The 22,353-nt window shown below is 34.8% G+C and overlaps 1 protein-coding gene across 1 annotated transcript in view; it reads right to left on the bottom strand.

Moving 5' to 3' along the window:
- Nucleotides 1–21,999, bottom strand: part of LOC107660974 (ras GTPase-activating protein 1-like) — a 29,026-nt gene extending 7,027 nt beyond the window's left edge. The window contains exons 1-20 of the mRNA XM_016450412.1: nt 21,979–21,999; nt 20,672–20,722; nt 20,326–20,543; nt 18,183–18,318; nt 17,923–17,993; nt 15,518–15,635; nt 15,378–15,409; nt 14,977–15,029; nt 12,466–12,616; nt 10,531–10,609; nt 10,319–10,442; nt 8,253–8,409; nt 8,026–8,113; nt 7,049–7,129; nt 6,558–6,715; nt 6,394–6,470; nt 3,476–3,648; nt 3,161–3,320; nt 1,418–1,560; nt 1,037–1,152 (exon numbers count right to left, since the gene is read on the bottom strand). Coding sequence (XP_016305898.1) covers nt 1,037–1,152; nt 1,418–1,560; nt 3,161–3,320; nt 3,476–3,648; nt 6,394–6,470; nt 6,558–6,715; nt 7,049–7,129; nt 8,026–8,113; nt 8,253–8,409; nt 10,319–10,442; nt 10,531–10,609; nt 12,466–12,616; nt 14,977–15,029; nt 15,378–15,409; nt 15,518–15,635; nt 17,923–17,993; nt 18,183–18,318; nt 20,326–20,543; nt 20,672–20,722; nt 21,979–21,999 — 2,207 coding nt within the window. The remainder of the gene's footprint in view (nt 1–1,036; nt 1,153–1,417; nt 1,561–3,160; nt 3,321–3,475; nt 3,649–6,393; nt 6,471–6,557; nt 6,716–7,048; nt 7,130–8,025; nt 8,114–8,252; nt 8,410–10,318; nt 10,443–10,530; nt 10,610–12,465; nt 12,617–14,976; nt 15,030–15,377; nt 15,410–15,517; nt 15,636–17,922; nt 17,994–18,182; nt 18,319–20,325; nt 20,544–20,671; nt 20,723–21,978) is intronic.
- Nucleotides 22,000–22,353: the final 354 nt, after the last annotated feature.

Genomic DNA, 22,353 nt, shown 5'->3' with positions numbered 1-22,353 from the left:
TCTTAGGAACCTTAAGTGCAGCAGAATTTTTTTTGTAACCTTGGCCAGATCTGTGCCTTGCCAGAATTTTGTCTCTGAGCTCTTCAGGCAGTTCCTTTGACCTCATGATTCTCATTTGCTCTGACATGCACTGTGAGCTGTAAGGTCTTATATAGACAGGTGTGTGGCTTTCCTAATCAAGTCCAATCAGTATAATCAAACACAGCTGGACTCAAATGAAGGTGTAGAACCATCTCAAGGATGATCAGAAGAAATGGACAGCACCTGAGTTAAATATATGAGTGTCACAGCAAAGGGTCTGAATACTTAGGACCATGTGATATTTCAGTTTTTCTTTTTTAATAAATCTGCAAAAATGTCAACAATTCTGTGTTTTTCTGTCAATATGGGGTGCTGTGTGTACATTAATGAGGAAAAAAAATTAACTTAAATGATTTTAGCAAATGGCTGCAATATAACAAAGAGTGAAAAATTGAAGGGGGTCTGAATACTTTCCGTACCCACTGTATATTGAAACAGAAACAGTTATTTTAAATTGTAATGTTATTTCACAATATTACAGTTTTTACTGTATTTTTTATCAAATAAACTCAGCCTTATATAGCATAATAGACTTCTCTCAAAACATAAAAAAAAAATGTCCCAATCCCAAACATTTTATCATTTTATCTTATTAACATAAGAACATTTTTATTCAAGAAATAGTGCTCTTAAAAGGTTAAATCTTTATAATATTCTTGCACCGTCCTTCGAAATGAGCACTAGATGATGCTAAGAGTAACTGAAAATCTAACAATTAAATACCAAATCTTGACCTAGAAATATACAATATTTACCCCCCAAAATAATAAAAATACAATTAATATAAAGCTGCTTTAAACCGATACATTTTTGCATTCCTACTGTATATAAACATTGTAATGACACTTGTGATGCCATGGCAATATATGGATTAGTATAGGTAGTGTGGTTCCACATTTCTAAGGTTGTACTACAAAGCAGTAATGCGGATATGGTGGTGTGCTATCATGCTTACGGGGGCAAGATCTCAGCAGCCATAAATATCTTCTCCACCAGCTCCGACAGGATGTTGAGTAAGTGAGCTAGATTCAGGTTAACATCCTCATTCTTCTCTAGTTTAGACGGGTTCAGCTATGGAGGGAGACCAGAAAACACCACATGAGGGAAAAGGATTCTGACTGCCAGTTCAGTTTATTCACTATTCAACAGAAACCTGACAAAAGCCAATTTGCCCAAGGCTTTAGAGAGAACATCATGTTGATGGATTTGCCTCAGAAACACTAAACACAACACATCAGAACAAGGAGATGAGAACATTTACAGATCTGATTAGCCTGATGTTAACAGTGCGATGTTTTTGTCCACTGAACAACATCGTTCTATTTAGTTCCATTACCTCACAGGACTGCTTGCTCTCCATGACCTTCAGTATGGTGTCTTTGAGGGCGTGATGGACGAAAGGAGTGGCTGTGGCCTTCATGTACTGCTCCATCAAAGTACTGGCCAGAGTAGTGGCCCGAAATAGAGTCGTAGCTTCATCTGCAACCCCAAAACAAGAAACCACAATGTAAGGATGTTCATGATAAACAATGGACGATTAAAAAAAAAAGTAATGTCCGAAACATTTCATAATTCTTTTCTATACATTTTTATTATTATTATTGTTATTAATAGCAATAAATTAACGTTATATTAATCATTCAATTTATACTGAACAGTCTTTTAACATTTCATAATTCAGAAGAAAATGTATAATAAAAGGAAAATACTGGTAACACTTTATTTTAAGGTGTCCTTGTTACACGTTACATGTACTAACTATTATAATAACACTTAATTATGCATTATTACATGCAAGTAACCCTAAGCCAAACCCTAACCATATAGTAAGTACATGTTACAAGTATCCTTTATACTTAAAAGTATAATTACACTGTAACACCTTAAAATAAAGTGTAACCAAAATACTTCATTATAATTACACTACCATTCAAAAGGTTCTGTTTGGTAAGATTTGTAAAAATTATCTTGAAAAAAGGCTCACTAAGGGCTCACATTATTTTCTAAACAATATAGTCCAAAATAAAAATAACTGCCTTTTTTGGAATATATTTTAAAATGTAATTTATTCATATTATTTCCTTCAGAAATCATTCTAATATGCCGATTTGCTGCTTAAGAAATATTTCTTCTTAAGACAACAATCTACTAAAATTTCATCATACTGGAGGAAGAGGTTGAAAGGAAAAGATTTAATCGGTTAACTAAGGTTTTCTTTTTTCTTCTCTTTCTCCTGATTGAGACTGAATATAAAAGCAATGTATAGTAATGTTATGCCATATATATAGTTTGAAGGCCCAAAAAGAGGAAAAACTCTTAGACCATTTTTGACTCTTAATCCATAAGATGTCAGATATGTAACTCTTTAACATAACTTTGTATGGCAGAATCTGATTGAAATCTAAATACTCATGAATGCAGTATAAGTTGTACTTGGTGACTGATGTATGTCTATGTCTATGCTATATGTTGTTTTTTGGGATGTGAAAAAAAAAAAAAACCAACCCCCCCCCCCCCCCCCCCCCCCAAAAAAAAACATTTATTATATTTTTTGTTATATTATAACTGTTATATTTTTCAGGATTCATTGATGAATCGAAATTTGAAGTATAAATCTTCTGTAAAATTATAAATTTCTTTATTTCAATTTTTTCTGAATTTAATGCATCATTGCTAAGTAAAAGTATGTCCTCTTTCCAAAAAAAAAAACTCTTCCTGCAGAGTCAAGTCACAATCTAATTAATATTCATGAGCCACACTTTCATCATGATTGAGTTTGTAAATTCATCCACATACCAAATTGAGTCAATACTACTAATACTGGTATCGTGACAGCTCTTCTCTGAACACACTGCACATTTTCAAGATGATGTCTGATTACTCAGTCTATTAAATAAACAATTAGTCATTGCTTGAAAAGAGGGACTGTATAAAAAGCACAAACAAAACTGTCAAAGTTTTGTTCTGTAGCTAAAACATGATGAACAAGCCTGAGGGAAGCTGCCTAACCTCAGTGTAGCTGTGACATCTGTTTGCTGTTGAATACGGAACTGTGAATAATACAAAGAGAGAGCCCTACCCTCCATATTAATTTCTCTGTCATTCAACGTCCTCAGTAACGGAGCTTCGGCTCGCTCGTGTCTCAAGATACGGAGCAGGATGCTGGCCAGCAGGGTGCGGTCCTGTCCACACACGTGAGCCAACGCATAGATCACATGATAGTCTCTATGCAGGATGAGCTGGGGATGGACAGTGAGAGCATGTCAGCAAAAGATACTTTTATCAAAAGGGTAAGTGTTCAAGGCCACACAAGTAATAGTTCAAACCAACAATCTCATCAAGGCCACATTACCTTTTTGTTCAAAGTGTAAAATATTACCATTTGTATGTTTACCTCTTTGAATTCACTGTACTCTTCCTCAGGCATGATCTTCTCCATGGAGTATCGCACTCTTACACGGAGTGAGCCTGGCTCAATTCCCTTCAGCGGCACATAGGAGCTGAGAGGAAACCACTCATCGATCATCTGGCCCCTCTGCAGCTTGCTCAGCTGGCAACGCATGAACACTGAAACAATACAGAAGAGAAACAGATTAGAGAAGAGCAGAAGTCTTGCTTCGCTTCATCTAGTGCCAGCAGAGGGTGCACTTGTGCAAGGAAAAAGAGCATAGGGGAGGTTAAAGAAATGTTGCTGCAGAAAATCAAATTGATCTCTATGGCACACCTAGGGCTGGACGATATGGCCAAAATTGATATCACGATAAAAATCATATCAACGTTATTGAAAAAAATAATATCGCGATACATATTGATATTGAATTATTGTCCAGCCCTAGGCGCACCTTTAATATACTGTTGTAAGGGTAAGAAATTATTACTTCTATTCAGCAAGGATGCATTTCTGTTTCAGATTTCCATTTTAAATAAACAGGTTTTCTAAATAAATAGAATTTTCTATTCATCAAAGAATCTCCCAAAACATACATCATGGTTTTACAAAAAAATATTAAGCGAACATGATCATAAGTAAGGAATAATTGACTCCGGGCCGTTTAATTAGAAAAATAATGCACACTCGCGTCGTGGCCGTTACACCTCGGGTGTGCATTATTTTTCTAATAATTAAACGGCCCGGAGTCAATTATTCCGCTTATACTACGGTTACCACACCTCAAGACATCAATCAGATGATATATTTAAAGGGATTCGTCTGGTTTTTGTATTTAAATCGCTATTGTGAGTAGGATTATTTCTTCAGCATCTCATCCAACGCCTCTTTTGCTAGTTCCAAAATGTCATTTTAAAGCTGGTAATGGAGGCTTGAGCCGTTGATAGCATTCTAATGCAGTTATTAATGAAGTTATTAGAAAGAGAGCGAGAGAGACAGAGACACACAGAGAAAGAGAAAGAAAGAGAGAGAGAGAGCTTGTGTGAATTAGGCTACCTCTGTGCGTCCCTCAACAGTGTTCTGCAGCAACGTCTCTAAACAGCGCTGTTATTGCCTCGCTAGTGAGAAATGTCATGTGTAGCCTTTAAGTTGCTACACTATATAGGCTAACTGATCAAATCGTCAGGGCAGCGCTGACAACACCTTTTTGTGCAAACTGCGTGACTGTAGCGTGTGAGTGCGAGAACGTGTGATTGCAGTAATTCCTGTGTGCTGTAGATACTGTATGCTAATTTCCGTTATTACAGTTAACTATGCGAAGTGATATGGAACTGTAATGCTGGCAAGAGAGCTTCCTGGAACTACGTTCACCGTGCGTTTCCCTGAAAATAATTGCACACCTCAGAACGTTCGTCAGCCAATCAGATCCAAGCATTCAACGGGCCCCGTAGTATAATTAATAATAATAAATGTCTATTGAGCACTAAATCAGCATTTTAGAATGATTTCTGAAAGATCATGACACTGAAGACTGGAGTAATGGCTGCTGAAAATTCAGCATTCCCATCACAGGAATACACTGCATTTTAAAATATATTCAAATACAAACCAGTTATTTTAAATTAATACCATCTCACAATATTACTGTTTTTGCTGTTTTTACTATCTCAAACAAAGGCTGCCTTGTTGACCATAAGATTCTACTTTCAAATATATTAAAAAAAAATCTTTCTGACCCTAAACAATTAAACGGTAGTGCACATATAAATAATAAGGATGAATATCGATTAAAAAATCCACTAACAGAAATTGTTAATAACACAACTAAACATTTATCTAAATGTACGGCTTAAATAATACCCTTGACTTTTATAAAAAAAAAATAAAAAAAATAAAAAACAAACAAGAACAAAATTGTTTTCTGTGGTAAATGGCACTTTGCCATTTGTCGTCAGACGTTCAGGAATAGGTCAGGATCCAAAATGAAACTTTTGCCACACCTGCTACACATACTGTATGTCTTACTGGATACATTTTTATTTTATTTAGAAGTATGTTTTATTTTTGAGTGGTTAACACCAAGACTTGTTAACTTGTTTGCTTAAAGGGATAGTTCACCCAAAAATGAAAATTTGATGTTTATCTGCTTACCCCCAGGGCATCCAAGATGTAGGTGACTTTGTTTCTTCAGTAGAACACAAACGACGATTTTTAACTCAAACCGTTGCAGTCTGTCAGTCTTATAATGGAAGTGAATGGGAATCACAGATTTGAGAGTAAAAAAAAACAACATACACAAACAAAACCAAATTAAACCCTGCGGCTCATGACGATAAATTGATTGACTTCTAAGTGCATTACCGCCACCTATCTCTCAAATGGACCATTGACACTCCTAATTGAGACTGTAGATAGAGTGTCAATGGTCCATTTGAGAGATAGGTGGCGGTAATGCACTTATAAGTATGCGATCTGCCGTAAAGCAAGAAAAAGAAGACTGTGTCACGTGCCGGCTGTCGAGGACGCGCTCAGGACAGTTCAAACAGTGCAGTGCATCAGAGGTAAAAAAACTATATAAATACAGTTCAGTTTCTTGCACAGACTGATCGTTTCGTGTCTTTACACATCAATTGTGTTCTACTGAAGAAACAAAGTCACCTACATCTTGGATGCCCTGGGGGTAAGCAGATAAACATCAAATTTTCATTTTTGGGTGAACTATCCCTTTAAGTCAGACAATCATTCTTATATTATTCTTATATCTTATATTTTAAACAATTATTTTTTTTTCAGTTAAACTAGTCAGTATCTCATTTCATTTTATTCACACAATGCTTGCCGAGTGTTAATTTATGGACCCAGTGTGAGGTATAAATAAATCTAATGCAATAATTATATGGTAATGAACAGGCAATGATACTCACAGATGTCACTTTCTTTGCTCTTCTTGGTCTTGTTGCTTAAGCTTATCTCAAATCTGTTGATGTCGCTTGACAAGTCACTGCGAGAGAGGAATGGTAATCAGAACCTTAATCGAGCATCACTTTCAAAGCCTCTAAATGAGTCTTGAGAGTCACAATGAACTCACTCAAAGATGAACTCCTCAGTGAACACAGGGTTCTGTCCCTCTCTAGGATGAGTCTTCGCCACCTGCACACTGTTCAATGAGATGGTGCAATAGGGGTTGGTGAAGTGTTTGATGGGAAGTTTGTGGGCCTCCTCCACATACAGGACTAAACTGCTAACCTAAGGCGAGAGAATGACACGCAAATGTTAGATTTTTCCGTGCTCTGTAATGAATAAGTGATGAGATGTCAGAAGCAGATGACATGCGGAGATCTTTTTCCAAAAATATGCCTGTGGTAATGAAGATGACGATGTTCTTTTTAGATTTAGCCCCAATTGCATGTCTGGGATCAGGTGCTCTGAAAGTGGTTTTCATCGCCCTGCTCACCAGCATCCAGACAGCTCAGCTGTGGCCCGCTCTGACAGCACACTCAGAGTCATCTGAACACCTTAACTCATGATTAAAGCAACAGAAGCTAACATTTAATAAAAACAGTGAGACTTCTCTCTTACTTGACGCAAGCGCTTGTTGAATGTGGTCTGCAAGGGTTTCCTAAGGTTATTGCAGAACGTCTGCAGGCATTTCATCCAGTCCTGTGAATGCAGGACACTTGGTTGGTTCAAAGACTCATTTATCACTTTTACACAGGCTTGGTTCAGACATGCAGAAAAACTCAAATTCTGTGGCATCTGGGACTCAAATCTGTTTACTGTTTAGTGCCTTTTTATTTATAATTTGGGGTACATTAAGTATATTAATTTTTAAAAAATACGTTCATGCTTTTTTAAACAAGGATGCATTAAATTGATCAAAAGTGACAATACGGACTTGTATTCTTCCAAAAAAAAAAAAAAAAGTATTTAAAATAAATGCTGTTCTTCTGAACTTTCTTTTCATCAAATAAGCCTGAGAAATTGTATCAAGCTTTCCACAAAAATATTAAACAGCACAACTGTTTTCAACATTGTTAAAAATAAGAATCGTTTCTAGTGCACCAAATCAGCAAATCAGAAAGATCATGTGACACTGAAGACTGAAGTAATGGCTGAAACAATTCAGCTTTGCCATCACAGGAATAAATGACATTTTAAAACATGTTCAAATAGAAAATATTTATTTTAAATTTTAAAAATAAATATTTTTTAAAAATATTTTTTACTTTTACGCGACTTTTATATTTTTAAAGTTTTATATATATATATATATATATATATATATATATATATTTATTTCAGTTTGTTTGAGTAATTTTAGTAAATCAACAAACTCAATTCATTTAGTTGAAAATGGCAGCATTTTTACATTTAATTTTTACGTTTTTCATCTAATGTTATATTTTTTTGTATTTGTATTTCAACTAATGAAAAAGTTTTAATTTTTAGTAACTAAAGGTGAACACTGGCTGATATAATCATATTTTAAATTTAAATTATATATATATATATATGTATGTATGTATGTATGTATGTATGTAGAAGTGATGCAGTACCTGTGCCTGCTCAGGTGTCTCCCCAGCAAAGTAGAAAATGTACTGCTCCTCGCTAAAGTGCTGAACCACAATCTGGAAACAGTTTGGCCTGGACATAAAAATAGCATCAACACAAAATATGTACATCAATATTGTTGCTTTGTAAACTGGCCCCAAACACTGTGGACACTTAAGCTATACTTGAAAACGTTTTGCAAGTGACTTTTGCAAGCATTAAAATTGCATACCTGCCAAACAGACTGTCGTGGACTCCGTACACAGAGCACACGCTCAGATCGATTAGTCCTTTTGGTTTGGTGGCTCGCTTCTCACTCTCAAAGTAAATGAGCTGAGCATCGTTGCCCTCCAGGATGAAGTACAAATGCTTCCAGCGCTTACCCTTACCTGTGGAAGCACAAGTGAAAAGGTAAGCAAGATGCTTCGGACTCACATTCATTTTACTTGAACAGTTTAGAAAATGTATTTTAAGGGAGCCAAACCATGGGAGAACACCTGGTTTATTTATGTCATGAATTTCAAAGACAAGTATGTTAATTCTTACCCAAGGAGCCTATATAATAAAGATTTTACAACACCCTCAAACCAGCTGAATGCTAAACAACAGCTAAATGCCAACAAGAAAATGCATCAGAATTAGGGCTGGGTATTGACTCCGACTTCACAAATCTATTTGATTCACAAGCTCTTAATTTCATTCCAATTTCGCTAATATATGAATTCATTTTGATATATATCATGTACAGTACATGTTGTTTTTTTTGTAAAGAAAAAGTCCCTCTTAAAGCGGTAAACTACACAGGAACCTTGTCAGTAGGCACAATACTTTATTAAACATTAAAATAAATAACAATCTATTCAATTAAATTGATATTTTTTAAATATAAGCAACAATTAAAACCGAGCTTTATACAAACATTTAAACTGCACATAAGTTTTATATCAACTTTTTAATGGTATAATTATGTTTCTACAATCTACATTTAAACGGTGGCTGTCATGAAAACTTGATTTTATGACAGACTTATTGAACCATACACTAAATAGTAAGCACATCACTAACAGGTTAAGCAAAATATAATGAATATGCAACACAGTGCGTATGTTTAGCAAAACGCTCCTCTCTAGAGTTATTTTTCCAGCCAACTATCAAGTTTATGGACACTGAATGGCTTTCCTGAGGTAAGTTTAACTGTTTTATTGACATCTTTCCGTGGTTGATACACTGACTGAGGGACTGCACGAGACATGAGACATTTCAGTTAGTTGTACTGTATCTTTTAACATAACCTTTGATGTTAATTTGTATGTATTTCATGCTATAACTAGTAGTAAAACAGAGGAGATAATCAGTTAATGTGTACTGCGCACTACCACTTGGACCACAGCAATCTGTTATGCCAAGGTAAAGAGTGCCAAAATGACATTCATTGATTGAATTTCCTGATGAAATTGGCAGAATCTGAAAGCTGAGACTTTGTTTTATATCAGAAGTAGCAAAGCACAAAGCTTATTGCAATTGTTGGATGACAGGTATGCCACAATTAATGCTTGGTTAAGTTCTGTTCACGCATCAACTGAAAACAGCAAGAGACTAGATTGACCTTGGGATATAAGAATTAATCAAAACTGATAATTGATTGAAACCCAGCCCTAATCAGAACTATAAGAAATTCATTTTATAATGCACAACACTGAGGTAGACATACTACATATCGACTACAAAGCCTTAACTAACAGATCTCATTACTTGCAGAACACTTCATTTATTCATATCATCAATCATCAAGAGAAAATTTAATTTGAGCCTCTATAACGTAGCCAGGATTTGAGGTATAATTATTTTAGCCCACATTAAACCACCTGAATATTAAATACAAACAGCTGAATACTAACCAGACAAGATGTCAGAACTAATTCAGATTCATAGCCTTTGATCAATGAGCACACCCCACAGAGCGCCAAATCTCTTATTAACCAAAGCCACTGTCACTGAACTGGACAGCTCTCTGTGTTCAGGTAAACGCTTTGCTTTTTGTTCTGCGTAGCTGATCCTGAGCCGTCTGTGAAGAGTCTTCCTGTGCGTTTCACAGGTGATCAAAGACAGTCAAGGTTTGACAAAACCACACTCACATGGGGCTTATGTGCTACAAATTACCCACATCCTCCCGTCCCACTGAGAATGACTGAGCACTGAATGCAAATGTTACGTGTATGTGTCAAACAGCCTTATGTGCTGATAACCAGTCAAATGTCAATGGAAGCAGTTGGATGCATACAAAGTAGCCTGCGGTACCTTTGTTGAAGAGAAGATATCCTTTCTTGACAATGTTTTTGTAGAAAGCATCTTTTGTTTTCCGTCGAATAGTGTTATAGATTTCTCTGCCATCAACCAAGTCGGAGAGGACTTGCTCTTTTTGCTAAACGGCAAAAAGTACACAGTATTATGCTTATTATTGAGATGTTCTTCAGCGATATCTGAGCTTATTGGAATGACCTTTCACTTACCTGGATTGAGACGGGATCTTTCAGAGTGTAGCCCTCCACGATCTGCTCTTTTCGGTAACGTTCGATAATATCGTCAACACTGCCAGGAAAAGCTTGGTTTAATTAGAGACCAGCTGAATGTAAAGCCATGTGGTTTATTACTATGTGCAAAATTACATAGTGTTACATTTTAATTAAATCAGCTCTGCGGCATAATATATGGGACAGGGTTTAATCTCTAAAATGCTGTGTTCTGCATCAGGAAGTAAAAATATTTGGACAAGCAGACTTTTGGAGTATTTGACTGAAATCAGTTTAGTCATTTGTAGTGTGAACAAAAATGGTGTTTGCAGGCAAATGAATGAAATTAAAATTTGTGCATATATAAATTATTCACCTCTGTATGTAATAATCAAACACTTCAGTGTTCATTTGTATACAGTTGTGAAGCAAATGTAGAGTCATCTGAAATCTTTACAACCAAATCAGTGATAACATAATTGTAAAAAAATAGCATAATCATTATTTATCCATCACTGCAATATGCAAACACTGCTTAGCACTACATAGCAGATAAAGTTATTAATACTATTCTGATTATGAAATCCAAGATGGTGCCATTATATGATTACATAGAGTTTCTCTGCTCACTGTTTTGCGTGTTATTGTTATGTTTTTGGTTAGTTATTGCTGATATGTATGTTTATTATGTGCACAACTGCACATGTTATGTTGGAGGGCTCACCAGGAAAATGTCCAGACAACTATGTTGTTATGGCAATAAAGTATTGTATTTTATTTAGGGCTGTCAGTCGATTAAAATTTTTAAATCGAATTAATTACAGGGTGCTGCAATTAATTAATCGCAAACTAAATTTGGCTGTGAAAATACCCCCAAAAGATCATTTAAAGCTATTACTGTGTTCAATGTTTAAGCTACAATGGCCTAACAAAGTATGGAACAAGAAGATAATTTGAGAAACATCTCAGCATTTTCCACTGGTCACTGGTAACCAAAACAGCTTTGTTATAAACAGTCTTCAAAATACCTTCTTTTATGTTGTGCAAAATAAAGTAAGTCAATCAGGTTTGAAACAACATGAGGGCGAATAAATGATGACAGAATTATTATTTATTTATTTTTGGTGAACTATCCCTCTAATGTTTTTTTTTTTATAAATGACATGATACTCTAAAGAAGAAACTAAAACTACCAGCAGGTGGCGGTAAATGTCTTTATGAGCCGATTCGTTCAAACGGCTGATTCATTCAGGAATGAAGTAAACGTTTCACTTTATGAATAGGCTATTGAATCATTGGTTCACACGATTCGTTCAATACAAGGATTCATTCAGAAAGTGTTGCGCGGAGATGCACAACAGTGGCTTTATAGGTAATATTTTCGTTGGCAAAACAGAACAAAAACAGACAATATTGTGTTTAAAATATAACACAATATTAACTTATTATTTACTGAACTGTTGTATAAAATCACATTTGCACTCGTGTTCAATCGTGACAAAAACAGCACTCGTGTTATATTGCTCTCGCTGCTCGTGTGATATCACTTACCATACACTATATAAATATGAGACAAAAACTCATACAGGGGCATTTTTTTCCCCCCAATATCTTGAATTCTAGTGCATAATTGCATTTATGGAGTTGTTGCCCTGCATCATACTTGTCAACAGTCAACTGTATAAAATGTAAGATGACATACAGGTTTGGGGGCGGGGCCAGTGCGTTAATTGCGTTAAAATATTTTAAATCGCATTATTTTTTCATAACTAATTAATTAAGTTAACGCGTTAAACTGACAGCCCTAATTTTATTATATGATGGGAAGGCAAATAGGTGTTTCAGAGGAGGATATGAGGTACGAGGGTCCATTTTCAGCCAGACCCCACATGATGATTTTAGGTATTGACAAGACACATGTGTCTGCTGTCCTACCTGTTATAATACCGCCCTCCCATCATGTACTGGTTGTTGGGAGTGGGGCTAATCTTGAACCTTTGGATGTTCTCATTGGTACGAAAGAAGAGGGAGTAGTCGCCTGGTGTGTTGTCCGACGGCCTGACCAGAAAGCTGCAGACCTGACCAACTGTACAGAGGAGAAGCAGCATATTAGAAGTGCTTTTAAATAGATTTAAATGTCAGTTATGAAAATAATCACAGCCTCTATTGTACTCTATTATAATCCAGTTATCTTTAATGAACTTCCCATCTTAGGTATGCAAAAAAAAAAAAAAAAAAAAAAAAAAAAAAAAAAAGAAGTATTCAAAGTTTGTGCAGCCAAAAATGACAAATTATGCATATAATGCCGTATAATGAAGCCTTTAATACCTTCATAAACCAAAAGTGCTTAATACATGCACACTTTTATGATTTAAAGAAGTAGTTAAGTCAAAATGAGAATTAAGTCATTATTTTATCACACGAGGGAGTAAATACACTGATAGACAGATAATTATTTTGGCTAATAACAGATAAAAGACTAATGTATGATGAATGGATAGTCACTTTGACATTTGCTAAAGATTAATAAAGATGAACTTTAATTAAAATTAAAGATTAACTTTGAGTGAGTGTTAGATGATGGCAAAGGTCATCTGAATATAGGGGAAATAAGCATGTACAATTAAATATCCAATATCAACTGACCCTTTTTTTTTTTTATATATATATATATATTTAATATTGATAAATAATTATAGAAGCCTGTTTCTGCCACAGAATAAAACAGAATTTAAAAAGGTAATTGCAAATTTCTCTTATAATTCAGACTTTTTTTCTCACAATTTTCTCACAACAGTTTATATTGCACAACTTTGAGTTTACATTGAGTTTACATTGAGGAATAATATGGAGCTTATAATATGACAAAACAAATTGAATTTGTATTGTGTAAATTTGAATTATTGACAAGTGTCATTTAACAAAACTGAATATTATGTATGTGGCATTTAACATAGTTCTGAATTAGATTTTTTTTTTTACTTGAATATTAAACATTTGAAATTTAACACAACTGAATATTTTTATTTATATTTTAGAGTTTTATAGACATGTATTTTCAAACAGCAATTTTTTTGTTCTGAACTCTTAGACTGCAAATATCCAGTTTTTAAAAATACAACTTCAAGTTTTCAAGATGAAGATGAAATTCAGAACATCAAATTCAACATTCTAAAATTCAATACGCAGAAATTCAGATAGTAGAGAAAGTAGGTCAGGGGTAATCCACAGGGAAGAGTAGATGCTATATAGCGATTTTATTATTCATATCAAAATAATCTATTCTGGACACCGTTACAGAGGACTACAAGACTACAGGGGCACAATGAACCTACAATCCTATATTATATATATATATATATCATGCATCGCCCAGATATATATCATGAATATATATATATATATTCATGATATATATCTGGGCGATGCATGATATATATATATATATAATATAGGATTGTAGGTTCATTGTGCCCCTGTAGTCTTGTAGTCCTCTGTAACGGTGTCCAGAATAGATTATTTTGATATGAATAATAAAATCGCTATATAGGGTAATTTCAGGTGTTTAGGAGTCCACACGCTCACGCCAGAAAACTACTAAAACTGGCCAAAATGCTTCGTTTGACTTTTCGGAGATCATCTACACTTCCCTGTGGATTACCTCTGACCTACTTTCTCTACGATCGGAATTTCTGCATACTGAATTTTAGAATATTGAATTTGATTAATCTTGAAAACTTGAAGCTGTATTTTTAAAAACTGGATATTTGCAGTCTAAGATTTCAGAACAAAAAAAAAAAAAGAAATACATGTCTACATGTTTGAATATACATGTCTATAAAACTCTGCCATAAAAATATTCAGTTGTGTTAAATTTCAAATGTTTAATATTCAAGTTCAAAAAATCTAACTCAGAACTATGTTAAATACCACATAATATTCAGTTTTGTTAAATGACACTTGTCAATAATTCAAATTTACACAATACAAATTCAATTTGTTTTGTCATATTATAAGCTCCATAGAATAAACTCATTTAAATTTGCAATTGCAAGAAATAAAATCAGAATTGTGAAATAAAAATCACAATTCCCTTTTTCAGTGCTGGAAACAAAAAAAAGTGATGTGAACTCAGAATTGTGAGGGGGAGGGGAAAAAAATCTGAATTGTGAGAAGTAAATACTTTTTTTTTTAAGTAAAATAAAAAGTCAAAATTATCTTTTTAAAATTTGTATTTATGCATTTTTTTATTCCATTGTGGAAACAGGCATTCATAAATAATCATTATTTTCAATTAGAAGAGAACTATTACATTAATGATGTCAAAATGTGTTTGTAAAATGTATTGCTGTGGTTGTAGCACATCACCTGATATCATAGTCAGGGTTTTTTATTATGTTCATTACACAAACATGTAATAGCCAGTGGTTTGTCACACTCATGTACCTGTCATTAGCAAGTTGTATGCCTCCTGTTTGCTGATCTTCCTGTGGTACCAGCTATGAAGATAGAAAAAGAAAAACAAGAGGAAACAGGAAATGAGACATAAGCAAGCAGGGCAGAGAGGACAGCACCCCAGGCCCTGTGAGTCAAGTCTGAGTCAGAGCAGCCTACTACGGTCACAGCACAAGGGATCAACCCACCTCTATCAAAGCTGCTCTCTGATCAGATCAACAGCCTGTGGCTCAAACACTCATATTTATACACATTAAGTGCAGCATTTCTCCCTGATTCTGACAGATGTTTCTTCTGCTATGGAACAATGAACTAACTAAAACTAACGGGGCAGAAGAGATATGCATGCAAAACTAAACAAAGATATACTGTCTTATACTATATATACTTACATTTTTCCCTCATGGGGATCCTCTTCTCGTCCCTGAAAATACAATCAAATCACTCTTTTAATTAATGTGCAAATCCAAAGGATGTTTACTGAAATATTTTGTAAGGCGCTTTCAAAGGACAGAAGCTCAAAGACACTTACCACCTCCTCCACAAGATCATCCACGATAAGGCCCTGTTCTTCTGTCCGAACATTGGTAACCCACATCCAACCATCATCCAGTTCATTGTGAACGATAAAAATGTCTCCTTTGAGAAAGCTTGAGAAAGACAATAAAGTATACAATTATATAAAAGAGAAAAATAAACTATGGAATGAAATGACAACACAAATGTAATGGAGTGAGTTTTAAAAAATGATGGGAAATAATTTTAGATCATAAAGATTATAAAAAGTTATCCTATCCTGTTATTTTTCAGATGATTTTTTTTTGACAATCAAGCTGTTGCATTCTGAATGTAAAAGTAACTATACGTGTGAAATGTTCATTAATGAAGGTACTAGATGGTCCCTGTAAGAGGTAACACTTTATGATATTTTTATTTTTATTATTATTTATTTATTTAGTCATTTAGCAGACGCTTTTATCCAAAGTGACTTACAAATGAGGACAATAAAAGCAGTCAAAACTAACAAAAGAGCAACAATATATAAGTGCAAATGACAAGTCCCGGTTAGCCTAACGCAGTACACGTAGCAAGGTGTGTATATTATATATATATACGATTTATTATCATAAGGCAGCTTAAAAATGTTAAAATTTAGGAAGGGAATTAGTCTATTTCACAGGATTTCTCAGCTTCACTTGCAATCTAAATTGCTTTCCTGCACTGTTACTTTTTGTAACTTCCTGTAAGAGCCACTGAATACCACAGAGGAAGATCATTCCAACCAGCTACTCAGGTGAATCATCTCAATCCTGGTCCGTCACATTTTGAATGTCTTCTCTATTTCACACACCTGACAACTATCAGCAGCTCATTACAGGAGCTCAAAAACTTGTCCTGCATCCAGATATGCCAGCTTCCCTTCTACACAGTAACATCCTTAAACTGTAGGCAATAATAACTGGATGACCTACTGCTTTCTCCCAACATTCTATAGTCATAAGGACACTTTAATATTGCATGAGGCCACAGGAAAGCTGTCTTATTCATAAATGGTGGGGAAACAACAACATGACTGACATTGTAGGTCACATTATAATGTCAATACTGTGGATGTAGAATGTCCAAATTGTATTCATACTACACACATGAATACTTGAGTAGAGGTGCAATGAGTTCAGCATGAAATGGATCGAGTGGTAATACTGAATTTAAAGCCAGAATTAGTTTGAATTAGGGCTGCACGATAATGATTAAACTGATAATGACAATTATATAATAATTGTATATAATAATTATATAATTATTCAGTATCGTTCTCATTTGAGAAATTAATTTGTACATTTTATCAGAATTATGTCCGCACAAATAAAGAGAGCATCAACTCATATGCAGGGTTTATTTTACCCTAATTTCTTGATTTATTATATCGATCATAAACATTAAGACACTCTCTACATTATGAAAACTTGTAAAAAAAATAAAATAAAAAAAATAAAAATAAAAAAAAGCTAAAACAGTGAAATTCTTAATATTGATTCCAATAATTACAGATAGCGTTAATGTTTTTTTCTAATAAAACAACAAAAATGGTAACACTTTAGTACAGGGACCAATTCTCACTATTAACTAGTTGCTTATTAGCATGCCTATTATTAACATATTGGCTGTTAATTATTACTTATAAAGCACATATTCTGCATGACCACATTCAATATCTCTAATTCTACCCAACACCTAAACTTAACAACTACCTTACTATTAATAAGCAGCAAATTAGTAGTGTATTGAGGCAAAAGTCATAGTTAATGGTTTGTTAATGGCGAGAATTGGACCTTAAAATAAATTGTGACCCAAAAAAGACTTTGCATGGTAGCACAGAGATTGTGTAAATTTATTCATCAACCACAATCGGAAACAACATAGTTGAGATTTACATTTGGATTTATTACAGTTCGTCACTGAGACAGTTTGCTCACAGATTTAGTAGCAGCAAATAGCACAAGTTGCCTCATGAAGGGAAAAAAATAACTAGCTGTATGATTATTTCATTTGAACAGAAAATCACAATAGAGATCACTCAATTCACACATGAATGCCAGGTTGGGAACATTAAGTAAAATAGCAGGCAGTAAATGTATTCATTTAAGAGAAAAGCTCTGATTGAAGGATTTAAACTCTTCACATCTCACAACCCCAAGCATGAAAGCCAGTGCATGATAACAGAAGTTTTCTCAGGATAAATAGCCAAAGGGCCTACTGCAGACACTTGTGTGCAATTAATCAGAAGCAGAAATCAAGATAATGATTACATCGATTGATCGTGCAGCCCTGTTTCAAACGTTTACATTGATTTAAATTTCACTCCCTCAAACATGCAGAACACAGTCTGGATCCTGAAATGTGATACTGGATGAGGTTTAAGAAAGTTTTTTTTACCTGATCTCATCAGTTTCTGGCACTTTGGTGTATGGAAGTATGGCCCTCACTCGTCGCCTGTCCTCTACTGGCTGGAAGGAGAATGAAAGGTTATAGCAACACCACAAGGGACCATGACACATATTACCACTGTGATGATCAGCACTGCAAAATCAACAAAACACAATCCTGCTTCTGGATGCACAACCTCAGATATAGCAACGAATACGAGGAGCACATGGATGCGTAATCATTAGTAATGTCAGAAGATCTCATCGTACCTCTGGGGGAGCCACTGGAGATGACAGTTTTTCACCTTTCAGTAGGCAAGACACATAGCTGTAGTAACCAATGAGGTCTGACAGGGACGAGAAGCGTCGTCCACCGATGTAGTAATCTCCACACATCGCAATGATCCTGAACACGCACAACAAAGCAGAAATTGTTTTGCCTTTCTGCATTAAAATTACAATGCCTGAATGAATTAGACTTACATTTACTGCAATGAAGTATTTAGGCCTACTTCAGTGAGTCTTTCCATATAAAAATACAACACGAGCACAAAAGCATTTGTAGTGTGGCTGTAAAACTCAAGTTGTGAATGTTTATTCAACTGCAACAAGACAATGTGACACTCTAGAAGCATTTGCCACAGAGAATGAAATGAATATATTACCGAAAGAATTTATAAAGACTGCATTTTTCTTTATAAATCAGTCATTGAGCTACACAAGTTTGTTCATTATTGTTGGAAAAATGGCTTGAAATCTAACCTTTGCTATAAATGCCTTGAGTATACAGTGTTTAAATGTGATCTATATTTTACTTCTGCTCTAGCTTCTGTACTTATCTAGCTTATACTTGAAACTTGATATTGAGCACTGCAAAAAATGTTGGCTCTTATGATTATTTGCTTGCAATGTTCCTCATTTGTAATTCTTTTAAATTCAAGTGTCTGCTTAATGTTTAAACATACACTACTGTTTAAAAGCTTGGGGCATCAAGATTTTTTGTAAGAAATTAATACATTTGTTCAGCAAGGATGTATTAAATGAATAAAAGGGACAATAAAGACAATTTTTGAGCAACAAACCAGCATATCAGAATGATTTTTGAAGCATCATGTAAGACTGGAATAATGGCTGGAAAATTAATCTTTGCCATAAAAAAAAAAAAGACATTATAGACCGAGAGAGCGAGAGGAAATATATATATAGAAAAGTTATTTTAAATTGTAATATTTTTTCACAGTACTGTTTTTACTGTATTTATTTCTTATTAAATAAATACAGCTTTGAAGACTTTTCAAAACATCTTACCAAACCCAAACTTTTTAACATTAAGGTAAAAAGAACCATGTAACAGATATATTCCCTCTTCCAGGTTTAAACTAAATGACAAATAATGTCAACCATAAATATTATTTCAGTGCTGTCTTAATTTATATCTTTGTTCATGAATCCATTCAATTTCATATCTTGTTTTATGTCAGTGTGGTGTGGCTTATGATGTTGATATGTTTCCTATCTTGCATTGTACATGTGCAATGAAAAATGTTACAGTAAAACATTAATAATGTTAATTAATAAATGTTAACAAATGTATTAATAATTTTATTATTAATAAACATCTTAATAAATATTTCCATTTTAAATAATTTCAAATAATTCACATTTCTAGTTTCCATTTCATAATTACATTTCAATCAATGTTTCCTGATCAGTAATAAGCATGATTTCTAAAGGATCACGTGACACTGAAAGCTGGAGTAATGAAGCTTTAGCATGACAGGAAAAATAAAACATTCAAATAGAAAGCAGTTCTTTTAAATGGTAGATTTACTGTCTTTACTGTAGTTTGGATCAAATAAATAATACGATTAAAAAAATACCATTATACCATTAAAAAAATCTTTAAAAGCATGTATTTAGCCCTTATAACAGCCCATATTAGCACATATATAATTTGAAAATGTCATCAAACGCCACTTGACATTCATGACCTTTTATTGGACTGGACTTGAAATATCATATTCATTAGTTTTCCAAAGAGCAAAAATTTGAAGATGTAAATTACATTTATGAGTGTTAAATAAAATAAATTTGCCATTCAAACCAACCACAGTCAATCAGTAAACAAGAATCATTCATGTTAATTTTTCCAAACAAGAACAAGAAAAAGCATATATTGCATCTGAATGCTAGCTATTGTTTTCAAGGAAGTTCGGCAGCTGTGAACAGTTGTAAAGTGAATGAAACAGGTGGGACATTAAATCGGATATGGTCAAAAGATGCTTTAAGACTCGCAGTGCAACTGTAGCATTAGTCTCTAAAATATTCTGGCCTATAAAAAGAAATATGAATGTACAGTATTGGGGATCTGTGAGCTTCAGTGAAACATTATGATCCAGAAAGCACAGCTTACCTGAAGTGATTGACCACATTGGTCACGCTGAGAAAGGACAGTACGAAGGAGCCAGGCCGGCGGTCGCTTTCCCTGATGAGGTAGCTGCCCGGTGTCCTAGCCTGACGCAATCGCTCTTCTGCAATGGTTCTGTCCAACATTCCATGGTACCATCTGAAAGAAAGCAAGCACAGATGACGGAAGTTAGTCAGCAGTAAATCAGATTTTAGTGTCTTCCTCTATTAATTTGGTCCATCAGCATTGATTTAATGCAGCCCTGAACGTTGGAAAATGCTGAAGCAGGTTTTTTGAAAGGATCTTTTTGGCATGCTGACATAATCAATCCTATATTTAGTACATTTTATACCAAATCACTTTCCAGATTTTGTGAAAAAGCTTTGCTGAAAATGCTGTAACTCTGTAAAAAGAGGCTTGCAGAGATTGCATTTGATTTTTAGAAAAAAGAATGTAAGCTGCCATCTCACTCAGAGATATGACAGGGCTCCCCACTGCAATATTTCTCTCCACAAAAACTCATGTGGAAATAGCCAAAGTGAAATCTTGCTCTAAAAAAGGTGCCTCAGCACAGCGAGAAATTTTAAAAAGCTTTTACTGCAGAGCCTCAGTCATCAAAAACATGGGGCTCTCTAAATTAAACAGCAGCTTTTCTAACACTTGTTAATTTTTCAGTGGTTTTAGATCCCTGTAGAAAAAGGAAAAAAATAAAAAAAAACAACACTCGTCTGATTGTTTTGCAACAGGGGGTCAACTCAAGACAGAGAGTAAAAAAAGAACTGACATCTATAAAGCTACAAAAATCCAATTAACCATTGTGACTTAACAGATTGAGAACCCACATAAACCCACTGTAGCTCCATTATAACTGTATGTAAACGTAAAGCAGAAAACAGTAGTCACCACTTGCACACGAATGAAAGATCACTGGCATATGAGCGTTAAAGGCACAATATGTAAGATTTTTTTATTAAAATATCCAAAAACCACTAGAATAATTTTATATATTTTGCTGACTTGTGTACTTACATTATCCCAAATGTTTCGAAGAATGTTTAAATCCAGAGAAATAAGCAATTTTAAGTAGTGACACGGACCATGTCCATAGTGTCGCCTGCCAATGACGTCATACACTAGGGGTGCTCCGATTTATCGGCTACCGATCACTATCGGCCGATAATCGCTTTGGGATGTTTGATCGGCGGTCTCTAAAAAGGCCGATCTCAAAAAACCGATCTCAAGCTGATGACGCTGCCGTGAGAGGTTTGGCACAACATGCAGCAGCACCGTCTCAGTCTCTGTCCGGCGCGGGTGAAATAATTATGATGCTGAAGGTGAGGTACTCATATTTCTTCATTAAATAACTTATACAGTAGTTTGAAAACCTTGTGAGAGACGTAATTTCACAAACAGCGTGAGTGAATCACCGCTCGCGTGTGCTCTCTCAAAATATGCAAATGGCTTCAAATCACTACATCGCGCCTGTCCATAAGCGAGCTACACGCTGCACAGTTGACACAGGATTGTCACTTGCACAATCGAAGCAGTGTCACATCGTCACTAAAGTTTATAAATTGCATTACTTTTTAATTCTTGCCAGTGTTTAACCATTCAGCGCTCGCGCGCTCACCTGGAGACCGTGCGCTCATGCACACTCACAGTGCACACCCATAATGCCATGTTCACAATACTCCGTTTGCAGTGCTTATGTGGTGCGTATTTTTTCTGCGCTCATGTTAACGGATTAATAAAAATGAAATTAGGGCCCTGAATAAATGTCTAAAAATCCTGATTGGAGTATCAATATAAATAGTTATAAATGATAAAAAGAAGGTTTTAAAAATATCGGTATCGGTGATCGGTATCGGCAGATGCTGCTTTCTGTGATTGGCGATCGGCCTCAAAAATCCTGATCGGAGCACCCCTATCATACACCCTCGATTTCCGGTTTTGTTTTGTAGAACATGGAAACACCAAAGATGCTTTAATATGCTATGCATTTTATTAGACAGGTGACGACCGCACAGAGTAGCA

Source organism: Sinocyclocheilus anshuiensis, unplaced genomic scaffold (assembly GCF_001515605.1).
Source record: "Sinocyclocheilus anshuiensis isolate Anshui unplaced genomic scaffold, SAMN03320099.WGS_v1.1 scaffold1895, whole genome shotgun sequence".
In the NCBI taxonomy this organism is placed as follows: Eukaryota; Metazoa; Chordata; class Actinopteri; order Cypriniformes; family Cyprinidae; genus Sinocyclocheilus; species Sinocyclocheilus anshuiensis.
Note: the sequence above shows the minus strand (reverse complement) of the source record. Positions and strands in the feature narration are given on the sequence as shown.